This window comes from Neolamprologus multifasciatus, chromosome 22, assembly GCF_963576455.1.
Source record: "Neolamprologus multifasciatus chromosome 22, fNeoMul1.2, whole genome shotgun sequence".
NCBI lineage: Eukaryota > Metazoa > Chordata > Actinopteri > Cichliformes > Cichlidae > Neolamprologus > Neolamprologus multifasciatus.
In genome coordinates this window covers 14,228,844-14,242,250 of record NC_140459.1, presented here as the reverse complement: position 1 = coordinate 14,242,250, position 13,407 = coordinate 14,228,844, and the positions used below count along the sequence as shown (strand labels likewise).

The following is a 13,407-nucleotide window of genomic DNA, read 5'->3' as shown; positions in this document are numbered from 1 at the left end:
AAAAAAAAAAACTCAAGCACCTTTCAGCTTAAACAATGGCTCTTTTGATTGTCCTTTCACCAACAGGAATCTCCCACCTCGGGTGAGAGTGGAAAATTCCACCAGTGATTCTCCTAAAGTAGGAATTTTTAAAACCTGGACCCAGACAGACTCCTACACCTGGAGTCTGGGTCTGTAATTTATAAACAAAAAAGCTTCCCTTTGGTTAACACGCCTTTGTCGTGTCACCTGTTTGTCTGTGTGTACGGAGAGAAGACACAAAGGATTACTCTTATGAAAGTCAAAGGTTTGGACTCATCCACTCATTCATACAATCATAAATAAATAACTAGTAGAAACTGGAGTATCATTGTGAGTGATGGTGTACTGAGGCAGACTCTTCTTGAACCACCATTTATCAGTTTTCTGAAGTTCTCCACTCCTGTGCAGTCATCTTCAACCAGACACCCCAAAACACAATGAGGTCATAATTCCAGTGCAATCACTTTATAAGCCAGGGGTAGGCAACTCCAGGCCTCGAGTGCCGGTGTCCTGCAGGTTTTAGCTCTTACCCTGGGTCAACACAACTGGATCAAATGATTAGTTCGTTACCAGTCCTCTGGAGAACTTCAAGACATGTTGAGGAGGTAATTTAGCAATTTGAATCAGCTGTGTTGGATCAAGGACACATTTAAAACCTGCAGGACACCGGCACTGAAGTCACCTACCCCTGTTATAAGCTAAAGTTTCTGTGGGAAGATTTTCCACTGGGAGAACAATAAGGTGTTTGCAAAATAGCAGAACACACAATTAACTATTTACTATTATTTTTTAAAAGGAAACAAACCTCTTTCTAGAGAGGTATTCCTGTTATTTGTGATTGATCCTGTCGTGTGTTGCTTTTGTAATTTTGATTTCAATTTGATAAATATTGTGGGCTTTCTGTTAACATTCACAATAGAACATAGAAAACTTTTTTTTGGAGTTTGGACAGGGCAACGAAAGGCTAAAAAAAAGTAAGACTAACATAACACCGGGTATACGCAGAGCATCTGAGAGAGGCAGTTTCTCAGAAGTATAGATGGGCAGAGGTTCACCAGTCTGCACTAAACTGCGCCTACAAGTTAGAATAATGTCCCCCAGTGTAAAACTGTAAAGACATAATAGCACAAAAAGTCTCTGTGTGCACAAGGCTGAAAATCAGCTTAGGATGTCCATAATATTCAGGCCGTCGGGCGGTATTGTATTAAAAAGCAGGCATGTCTGTGAACCCAGTTCACCTCACCATCTATAAATGCAGGTTATAGCTCTATTGTGCAAAGAAGAAGCCAAATATGAACATGATCCAGAAACGCTGTTATCTTCTCTGAGCCAAAGATCATTTAAACTGGTCTGTTCTGTGGTCGGGAGAGTCGAGATTTTGGATTCCTTTTCGGAAAACATGAATGGATTAAAGCGGTGAGAGACCATCTGCCTTGCTATCAGTGTTTAGTTCAAAAGCTGCATTTCTGATTGTATAAGCCTAATACTGCATCTATTTTAACAGCATAGCTTTATAGTAGAAGCCTGCAGTCCAGACCTTTCACCTTTCACCAACTGGAAACATTTGACACACCATGAAACAAGAAATACAACAAAGAAGACCCAGGACAGTCGAGCATCTAGACTCCTACACCAATCAGTCAGTTCCCAGATTTTTACAGACTGTAGTTAAAAGAAGAGAGGATGCTACAAAGTGGTAAAAAAAAAAAAAAGAAGAAGCCCTGGGCCAATTTTTTGAGATTACCTCAAAACTACCTCATGTTTTCTTAAAAAGGTACATTTTCTTACTTTAAACATTTCATGTTTTCTGGTGAACAAAATATGAGTTTATGAGATTACCAAACCATTCTGTTTGTATTTACATTTACACAGCTTCCCAACTTGTTTAAAAGTTGTGATTTTTAAGGTCAAACACAAAAATAACAAAAGCGCGATGGAGATCTTCCCTTTCAGAGATGAAGCAAAACAATTTGCATCCAGGAAGCGTTCCTTCCCCCAAAACATTCAAAGCCTTGTTGTTGTCAGTTTCATGCAGGAACTATTTTCTTTCCGTCTACATCTGCTGACAGCTGGCTAACAAATGAGCTCAGCAAGGGGGAAGACCATTAATTTTTTACATCCTGTGTATATAGTTTGCAGGTGTAGTTTGGTAGGGGGAAACTAATTGCTACAACAGATCAAAATAAGCTCGCTGATGTTTTTTCTTAGAAACCAGGTCACATTCAAATTGATTTTTCAGCAACGCAACGCAACATTACCAGAATTGGGCAACTCAATAAACAAGTTTTATTTTGGGGTGAACTGTCCCTTTAAATGTAGCGCCCATTGCTTTGTGCCGAGCTGAATATTCTAATGTCTGCTGGTATTGCGTCCATAGTTTGCAGTGACTCATCTGTCACTACACATACCACCTTTGCTCCAGCATGACTCTGGTGCATAGTGCACCAATGCAGTCATAAACAGGACTGGTGAGGGTGGAACAGCAGCATTCTGTAATGAACAGATAACTGATGAATCTTCCTTTAATCATGTAAACTGCCTGAAGGCGATAAACAGCCCCAAAATAAATAAATAAATAAAATAATGCTGATGGACAGAAAACAGACCAAAACATCACACCACGCTTTGGGAAATAAAACGGCAAGATCAACATTTTTATTTTAAACTCAACCATAATCTCACAAATTATTGGCTTCTTGTTTAAAACACACACACACAAAATGCAAATTTCCACTTGAAATGATTCGACTTCACAAAGGCAGGTCAAATATTACTGGGATGTGTCTTTTTTGTTGTTGTTTTTAACCTCCTTCTTTCACGAAAAGCACAATCCAGCATTTAGAAACTTAAATTCTTATTTGACCCAAACAGAATCAGTATGAACGGCGTACATGTCACACAGCTTTATACAAGGTCGTCCAAAATAAGTCAGGCAGTGTTCGTGAAACCAACCCAACAGCTGGATTTTGATCTCACGACAGTTACAAAGATTAAACAAACAAACAAAAGGCTTCACAGCTACACTAACATTTTGAAAAATTTGTCAAATGATATCTGCAACAAGAGGAAAGTAAAAAAGGCTTAAAATGGTACATGTAGAGGAGGAATGCACGGGATGGTACATTCAAAGCTTTAGCGATTAAGGCAAAAGAAAGATGAAGCTACCGTCGACCGTGAACCTGCGTAGAGGACAAATCATGACATCATTTCAAACGTTAGTAACCTCCAGAGGGTGTAAACTCTCCTCTCGGATACACAGGGCCATGTTTGAGAACTTTTCAGTAAGGTTTTCCTGGTTCAATAAAACTTCAAATAAATAACAAGAAAATAAAGAAATCTTTAAAACAACATCAACATTTGCTTTTTTTGCAATGAGACAAATGGCTAATAATTCAATCTTACCTAAGAGTTTCTGCTTTATTAAGCATTTCTGTTTGAATAATTTCATATAGAGTACAAGACAGTGTGGCTGAAACCTGCTAGAGCTCATAGGTTTGACCAAAAAAAATACTCATTATCAAATAACTTTTAATCATCAAGCACATTCTGAGCTGGATTTATAACCACCTTGCAAATATAAACCCATGACATGCTTTCTTTTACCTGTTAGCTGCTACAAGTGACTGGGTGACAAATTAAAGGAAAAAAACCCAAATAAAGTGCAGAAACAAGTGTTTTCACAGGTGTGCGCTATTGCGATGTCCAGAGGTACTCGGATACTTTTTTAAACCAGGAGTTTGTTTTTTTTAAATCCCATCCACACGAGCATCGTTTAAAACCATCATGTCACAGTAGCTCACAGATGAGCGTGAAATGACACGCTGTTCTTGAGCAGAAATTAAGTGCAGACCCTTTAAAAGATTGTTGCATAATCTGCTAACAACATCCCCACAGGTGGAAATACAACCACAAACGTATGGAAATGTTGGCTAATAACCAGCCTGAGCAAATAATAACATGGAGCACAAAAAATAATAATAATAAAAAAACAGGTGATAAGGGTGCAACACCTTTGAATTTGCAAGAAAAAAAATGTTTTCCACATGAAGTCATGAAAATTTACCCGGAAGGTTTTTTAAAACCTGTTTTCAGGGAGTTGACACGCCTTTTGTATGTGGACAAAAGACTCAGCTTGGACTGTGGGAAGAAACACGAGTACTCTGGGAGAACATGTAAACCCAGCCAGATGATGGAATCAAACCCAGGACCTACTGGTTTTGAGTCTACTGGTCCCATCACCCTTTGTGTGGGTCTTGTCTTTAATTTGTCACCCATCTTTGCATTAAGTTAGTTGCTAACGTTGGTGCAGGCAGTGAGACTGGGCCAAAGTTAACAACATTGGTTAAACGCAAGACTTTATAAGTCGAGTACGGCTGCAGATTCAGGTGATTTTTCACCAATAAACATTTCTGTTTTCACATCTTCAAACTGCTTTTTACAAAAATATCCGTCACAGCAACTTCAAGCACACAATAGGGGGAAAAATATGTATATAAATAAGTTTAAAATGTTTGGCAAATAGCTCACTGTTATCAGATTTATATTGATCTTACTGCATACATTTATCCAGTTAAATGAGATTTGGGGAAACAAACTGAAATCTGCCCATCTTACAATCACACTTGGTCAGTCATTTGTGGGACTTGGACAGCAGAGCAGTATCAGTGTAGGAGGTGTGAGCGAGCACGCTTAGCTCTGCATTTTTGTGTCAGTTTACGGCATAAATATGGAAAGCAAATCCCTTGAAAACATTTATTTTCTTTAGGATGAAAGGCTTAATGAGAGACTGCATTGTTGTACAAAAGCTGTTTATAGTTCTTCTTCTCCTCCCTTTCATCGTCCTAACATTTATTTGGACTTTCATCCTGCCTCTAAGTTATTCCCCAGGCGTCCTTCTTACAGTAACAACAAAACAAAATAACACTACATCTGAAAGCTGAATGTAAACTGGAACAATCGGTCTATAAGAATCACTTCCACATGTCGGCTTTAGTAAAAGATTATTAGTACTTTTGTTTACTTGGATGACGGAAATAAAGGTATTGAAGAAAAAAAAAGTAGCACGATAAAAACAAGATGGACACGTTAGTCAGAAAAACAGAGGAGCTGCTGGATATCTAGCCTAGCTGATGGCAAAATGTTAAAAACATGTTTTTGTCGATATGAATGGATTCTATGTTTTAAACAGCAATTACTACAGCAACTTTTCTTTTTGGTCACACCAGGATTGTTCATCAAGCCTGGCTGCTAACATCGAAGTTTACATCCTGATCAATCAGAGTTGCTTCCTCATCGCTTGCGTGCTCGATGGCCGGCGTCTCCGTGTTGTGCTCCATCTCCTCCTCTGCCAGCTCCGCTTCACTTTCCATCCTAACCGCAGACGAACCGCTCAACGCTTTCGAGTGGTTGGGGAAGGTTTCGCTTCTCGATTTATTTTTGTTGACCGAACCTTTAGGGCGACCCCTTTTCCGCGGGACGTCGCCTTGGCTTTTTGCAGTACTTGGAGGACGGCCCCTTTTTCTCGCAGGTTCATCGATGGGGTTTTGCGGTGTGAATGGAGCGGCAGGCAGACTCTTGCGTAAATGAGCGCCTTTCTTAGATTCTGACTTGCGAGGCCGACCACGGGCTCTGCGAGGGGGGGGCAGAGATCCCTCTGGGGGATCCACACGAGGGTATTTCCTCGGTCTTCCCAGTGGCTTCCACACTTTTGGCTTTTTCTTCTCCTCAGGCGACGGCAGGGGGTACTTCCTCGGCCTCCCCCTTTTGTTTGGTGGCTTTTGTCGCGGTTGACCACGTTTTCTTCCACTCACAGGCAGGATGTGTACTTTCCGAGGCCGGCCCACTCTACCATGGACCTTATATGCTGGGGGTTTCTTGTTTAAAGACCCTTTAGGCCGGCCTCGCCCCCTCTTTACAGACTGGGAGCCATCTGTGCCCAGTTTATTTTGTTCAATACTTTTTCTTGGCCTTCCCCTTCCTCTCTGAGGCGTATTTGAGATGCCATTTGACATATCTGCCGAGGTGTTATTCACCACCACTTTCCTGAGTCGTCCTCTTCTCTCCAAGTTTAGGCTCTCATTTAGATCTAAGATCCCCACAATGCCAAGCTCGCTCTCCAGCCTTGATTTCTTATTAAGCGAGCCCTTCGGTCGACCTCTTTTCCTGGGCGTTACAGAGCTGCCTTCATCATCTTCCCCACTTGTTAAACTCTCTGACTTGCGCTTTACCGATCCTTTTGGGCGTCCACTTTTTGGCGTATCTGAGCCACCATTCGGTAAGTCCTCAGCAGGAGCCTCCTCATCTGTTACAGACTTCCGTGGCCTGCCTCTTTTCTTAGGAGAATGCTCTGTCCTGTCTTCATCGCTGGCCTGACTCTTGGACCCTTTGGGCCGGCCTCGACCCCTGTGAATTTGGACCAAATTGTCAGCATGGTCGTCTCCTGAGCCCCGCTGCTCTGTCTGTTTTGTGCCAGAGAGCTTCGGACGCCCTCTTCCCCTCTGTGGTTGTGTGGACTCGCTGTTGGAAACGTTCAGCTTCTTGGAGCCTTGCGGCCTCCCTCTTCCCCTCTTCACTGGACTGCCTACACTGGCCTGCCTTTCATTGCTCACAGGATCTCCTTGTTCTTTAATTTCTTCTTCCATACTGCCGGCTTCAGCGTGGACTACTTCTGTTGGTGTGCACCTGCATATTTAACAAAGAAATTACAGTTATTATTTAATATTGTTTACATTTTACTCATTATTATTCATTACATAACTGGACGTAATAACATAATAACTACGTGTAGCTACGTGGAGTCCAGACAGACCACAGATTGTGTATGGAAGATGATAACCCCTACCACTATTTAATCTTTTCATTTTTCTAATCAATTTTTTGGAGGGATAAATCCATAGTAAATGTCTCAGTGGTGGAGTGACTTAAGCAGCTGAGGCCTTTCTGTGTGGAGTTTGTCTGTTCTCCCTGTACCTACATGGGTTCTCTCCAAGTACTCCAGCTTACTCCCACAGTCCAAGGACATGTTTGTTTTCTCAGTTAGTGAAGCTAAATTGACAATAGGTGTTAATGGTTATGCCTACACTTCTGTGTTCTAAATGTGCAAATCAGTCTGTGCATGATTACACCGCCCATCAAAAAGTCACCTGTGTGAATATATCTCCTATAGGCATTTATTGGACTGATGAATGTCGGTTGGAAAAATTTTCATATCACCCAACCTTACAACGTATTACTACACATGCTGATCAGAAATGACATGTTTAAGTCTACAAAACTTTCTTGGAGTTCCCCAAGGCTCCATTTTGGGTCCTCTCGCATTTACCGTGTACTAACTCAAAAACACAAATAATATATAACCATGTAATTACTTAATTATATGTAACATTATGTAATAACTATATGACTGCATAGTTGATGGACATGGATTTAAATAATATGAGCAGAGAATGACATTCCTTTTAGTCTGAGTCTTTTAATAACAACCACCACAAGACCACAGGCTGGAAGTCCTCAGAACTCCAACAAATTAATAGAAATACAAATAAGCAGCCTATCAAGAAATGTGAGTTAAACCAGCTTGTGATAACGAGAAAAATTCTGAACAAAGGTGGCCTCTAACGTCTCCTGCCATATCTTCTACTGGGCTTAGAGTAAAAACAGCGCAGTGGTTTACACATTCGGCCCACAAGACAAAGATATGAATAAAGAAGAAACAGAAAGTGAAAAAGAAAAAAAAGTGTGCACCAAAGAGGTTTGGGGCTTCCACGCAAGGAAAATCACCAGGACTGTGATAAATGTTTTATTATCAACAAACAAACAAGCAAACAAAAACACAGGAAGTAGCATAAACTAGGATTAACTAAAAATGTTAAATTTTAAAAAGGCTTGTCTATTTGCAACCCCTGAAAAATCCAGCTTAGACCATAAAAACTCTGTTTATAATAATGAAGCATTATAAACGTAAAATAATCAACAAGATTAACAGGAATTAACTATTTCAAGGAAATACCTTAAAAATACAGAAAAATTATTTAAAATGCTTTATATTTGTAATAACGAAAAAGCCAACTAAATGAATCACTACAGTGAATTAGATTCACTTAACTCGTGCATCAATTTAAAATGACTGAACGAGTCCCTCTGCAGGCGATTTAGCACTTTTAAGGTGGACTGACGGGGAAAATAGGATGCCATGCTCAGCGTCTTATTTAAGAGATGGGGTCTGCACGGCTACGTCTATTTTCTGGGTTACAACCTTGCAACGGCGGGAAAGTGTAGCCGTGGTCTGCTGGTGTTGAGGTGTCCCATTAATGACGTGCACAATTAATATCCCTGCATGCAAAAATCTGTTATTTTGTGCTTTAATGGTGCAATTTTTACAGATTAAAACTTGTGCAACTTAACGAAAAAAATCACACAGACCCCGTGCATTCTCAGCAATAACTACAGGGCAATACATTTAATTGCATTTAAGGGCCTTTAGCAGATGCTATGACTGTGGAGCAGACTGTTTTTCAGGTAATAGCCTGTTTCAAAATCGACGGTGCTGAAAAGAGTAGCTAACGCTGTGAAGCGCACAAAACAATGCCGTCAACGGGCTGCGTAACTCACCTTACATAAATATTCTGTATGATTTTAGTTTAATTTTTCATAAAATATTGATTCAGCAGACATACCGTAAAGTGAAAGTGCGCGTTTATTGTTGCTGTGATGGCTGTTCAAATTTGCGACCGCTTCCGGCCGTACGTGACATCCACGCGGTTCCGGAGGAAACTACAGCGGAGAATTTCAGTTCCGCCCCAGCAATTCCTAGGGTCCTCAGGGGGACCAGGATCCCACTTTTTGATTTGATTTTGTTGTTACTGCAAGATATACATTGTCTTAAAGTCTGTCTTTTATTTTACATTAATAATTGAGTAAAATCCATAGACAGTATAAAAGGTTTATCTTATCATGCACTTTATTTCATATATGGATAAATTACACAGACAGTAAAGAAGATATGTTTTATTTTAATTTTACTTTATATATGGATGAAGTACATAGACAGTAAAAATAAAGAATTTTTATTGTATGCTTGCCAAAATTTAAAATTGATGTAAAGATAGCAGCAGGGAATTTTTAACCACTGAAAACAATATTTTTATGTGTAGGTTAAAATTTTTGGTTATCTCAAAAAGTTGATTTTTTTTTTTTTTTACGTTATTTATTAACAAGTTATTAACCCACACTTCAGAGAAAATAACTGGAAATTTCAAGCTATTAAGTCAAATCTTTTAGCTTGAAATTATGACTTAACTCTGCCTGGCTTTTGGGTTTTTTCCCCTTGCATAAGGGAAGCCCTTTATCACTGTCTAGTGCAGGTTTATCTGTGGATATATGAAAATCACCGCAAAGGGATAAGCTGTGAAGATTTTGGCCAAATATGATGGAAACTAACATGAAGACAAGAAAGGGAAACAGTGGAAATATTGAGAAACTACCTATAACAAAGTGAAGCTGGCAGAAGGTGATAGAGTCATATTTCAGTTTGGCACATTGGAAAATATAGTGTGAAGTGACACAGGAGGTGAGAGTGTCATAACTGACTGGCAACACAGCTGTCAGGTGTGCCTCAGAAGAGATATCCTGATCCACAGATGATTCCCTACTAAAACCCAGCAATGATTACCAGGCAGGACAGCAGCTGTAATAAAACTGACCAGCTATCACTGACCCGCTGCAGAGCTGGTGATGCTGCAGGAAGCATCCCCAGGTTTACATTTGTGGTGCCAAAGACAAGCCAACTCTGACAGTGCTCAATCAATCAAGTCTTTATCTCAAACAAATAACAAGTGTTCATACATTAAACATGAAATCAAAGTCATCATTTTCACGTGGAAAAAACAAAAATGTTGACATTTGCTGTTTGAAAAGGAGGCTACGAAAACAAATGCTTATGAATTCCTAACCCATATTTTATCTCGGTTTTAATTATACAATCTAAAATATAATATATGCTATAAATAAATATGCCTAACACACAGATTCATGTTGTACTTAAATACATTTTATATATAAATTCTACAATTATTTAACCACCATATTTCATATTTCCAGAAGTATTGCTTTTTATAATATCATTATACACAATTATTTTTTAATGCATCACCACATAAATATTCAATACGCTATCTCATCCCTATTGTTGAAGTTTTAGTTTCACTGTTAGTTTAGCATAGGTGGGAAGATTCAGAAAGTATTTCCATACAAATAAAACTTTCATCTTGTCAGTTGTCTAAACCCTATTTTTCACCCTTTCAAAGTCTATTTTTTAAATGTTTTCGTGCCAGTTAACCAAGTTGTTTTTTCCCCCGTAACTAAAGTATAACGAAGGGCTACTTTATTCAACGCCTAGTTTTGCATTTCATATTTTAGTTCTATACATTTCATAAATATTCGTAAGTGCTGTTTTCATTATGTTCATTAGTAAATGATGGGTACGAGTGTGTTGTCTCAGTTTTAATTAAAGTATAAGAGTACTTCACCAGATGGATCCCGGTGAAGAGTGACTAACTCAGCTCTGCCCTCCAGAGGCTTATTTGCAGATTTTAGAAAATGTTAGCTGGTAATGGTGCACACAGGCATAAAACATGTTAAAGAAGGACTAAAATGCTTTCACATATTATAGTGTAAGACAAGTCACTTACTATTATTCATTGTGCCAAGCATTAAGCATGTGCAATGGATTTAATCAATGTAGCAAAATCTCTGCATCCAGCAACTCTAGTAAGAGGTTTAGAACGAAGTCCTTTATTTTTTGTGGCTCAAAACAAGATCGCTATAATAAAACACCTTTTCACTGGAGCTTAACGTTTGACAATTTATTCAACACCACAATGATATCTAAATGTTTTTCGTTTGCACAAAATAATTAATTTCTTGTACCAAGTTGTTTTTTTTTCTTTTTTTAAACCAGGACTCTGTAGCTTTACAAGCTTCTTCAGCTAAAAGAGTTAGTCTCACATTTTATTTTTTACTCTTTGCATTACTTTATGCACAGCTGTCTTAAGGTCCCAACACAATATTCGATTCAGGTTGAGGTCTGGACTGCAACACCTTGATTTTCTTTTTTAGCCATTGTGTAGATTTGCTCCAGTTCTTGGGAACATTATCATATTAAATGAACCAATTTCAATCATCTTTTAGCTGTTTATAGACGATGTGAAGCCATCTGAGTGCACGGCCTACTCAGTGACTGCAACGTGCACATGTCCTGTTGCTGCAAAACAAGCCAAAATCATGACCCCTCCACCACTGTGCTTGACAGCTGCTATGAGGTGGTGAGTTGATATGCTGCGTATGGTTCTCACTGTTCTTCATGGACAAACATCTCTACTTTGGTCTCATCTGGCCAAAGGACATTGCTCCAGAGGTCGGGTGGTTTGTTCAAGCAATGCTGCCATGTTCTTTTATGAGAAGATTCTTGAAACATTTCCAAACAAGTCGGTCCTTTTCCAAGCGAGCTGTTATGAACTTTAACATGCAGTGTCCTGTAGTCTTCAAAAGAAAACAATATAAAACAAACACTTCACACAGAAACCCCAACACGCTACATTTCAAAGCATTGCTATCTAACCTCGAGGTAAATTTGCTAAGATGCCCACTCCTGGAAAGAATAGGGCATGTTAACACTGACCTGCATGCTCCAGAACAATAAAACTGCTGCTCTTATAGAAGCGCTCACGTGTTTATGAAATAAAGAAAAGACTCCTCTTAAATGTACAAAGTTTTATTCAGAAGTAACAAAGTGGACTTTTTATGTACTTACAGAAGTTTCCACAAAAAGAATCAAGGCCCACAAAAGAAAGGCTGAACTGTGATTTGAGGAGGGTGTGACTCACTTTAGATAAACTTTGATCCCATGCAGGAAGAAGTGTTAGAACTGAAGCAGAACAGATAAATTACCTGCTACATGGACAATGATCAGCTACTTTGGTCGAAAATGAGGGGGAAGGGGGGGGGGGGGGGGGAGTAATTGTTCTACGAGCAGGAACCACATAGACAAGGAAAAAGGCATTTGGTGGGGAAGAAAAGTAAATTGGAGGCAGATTATGTTGTGCTGGGAAGTTGGATAAGGGGGTGGAGTATGAAGTAAGGGCAGATCGGTGAGGTCACCATCAATCAGAAGAATGTGAGAAGAAAAAGAAATATGCAAATGTGTTTATGTGTGAGGAGGGGAGCTGTCAGTTCAAAAGAGGGAGAGAGGCTGAGAGAAAATGACAGACGTGGCCTGAGGAAAGGAAAGGCGCATTTGAGAAAGACAACCCCTGGGAGGCTGCACGGTGAACCCACTGCCCCGTCTCAGCCCTCCTCCTCCTCCCCGCCTGTGTGCTTTGCCATGGTTACCAGACAGGGCTCCCAATGCAGCCAGTTAATGCGTTTTTCAGCAGCAGGAGCGAGCTGCGTACTAATGTGTCTCAGTCTGTCTCCTGCACAATCAATGTCAACTGTCCTGGGATGCACAAACACATGGAGGGCTGCGAGCCAGGGAACACAGAGCCACCCTGGCTGAGCGTCAGAGGCTGAAAGAAGGCTGCATCGCTTTCATTTTTAGTCACCTGGAAAGTTTTACTTGCATTATCTGCAGAAGCCTTGAGTCACATGTCGATCTTTCTTACAAAGGTATGAAATGTTGAAAAAGTATCCCACAAGATAAAGGAACACAGCTTATTAGTTTGAAATGCTTTCAAGTGCTCTTATATTTATTGGATTCACAAGGCATTTAAATACAATAACACATCACATCCATAAAAATACTGGATGTACCAACATCTAACTTAAAATTTGCCAGTTTTCTGTTAACCTAAAGAGCTAATTTAGTCTTAAAGTGTAGAAAAGAAACCTGAATAATTCCCTATCGTTTTCAGGAATGTGTTAAAAGGGAACTCGCACATATTTTCAGCTGCCATGAGGAGCTTAAAACTCTCCCTAAAGGTTCCAATGTTGTAGTTTTCCATCTCTGGAGTTAAACAAGTCCTGTGCGAATCATATCGGGGTCACGACCATTGGCTGTCTTTATTAAAAGATGGCTGATACTCAGAGCACAAAGCCGGCCAAAAGGTTCTGCCCCCTGGAGAGAACCATGCTGTCTCTTCTCAGCTTTTCCAGGATGAGTAGGAAGGTTAAGAAACTCTCTGGAGATCATTCTGCACACTCTGTTTGGAGCTTTTACTTTTGCTGGTCTTTATTAAAGAACATTGTTTTTGGCATCCAGAAGCAAATGCATGCAGCTTTGTTCCCAAGGACCTCACCTGTGACCTTTCATATCATCACAGGTTAAGGGTCTCAGGGACAACGAAGCACACCGAGAGCTGCTCGCAGTCAGGTGTCCGTCAAGTCTACGTA

General features: G+C 39.9%; 1 protein-coding gene across 1 annotated transcript; it reads right to left on the bottom strand.

Annotated features, from left to right (window-relative positions):
- Positions 1 to 2,654: 2,654 nt before the first annotated feature.
- On the bottom strand, positions 2,655 to 8,959 carry LOC146493145 (uncharacterized). Its single transcript, XM_085147485.1, has 2 exons — positions 8,697 to 8,959; positions 2,655 to 6,702 (listed from the first exon to the last, which is right to left on the bottom strand). Exon 2 carries the CDS (start codon positions 6,660 to 6,662, stop codon positions 5,256 to 5,258), a length of 1,407 nt encoding a protein of 468 aa, XP_085003611.1. The 5' UTR covers positions 6,663 to 6,702; positions 8,697 to 8,959; the 3' UTR covers positions 2,655 to 5,255.
- Between the last annotated feature and the right edge of the window lie 4,448 nt (positions 8,960 to 13,407).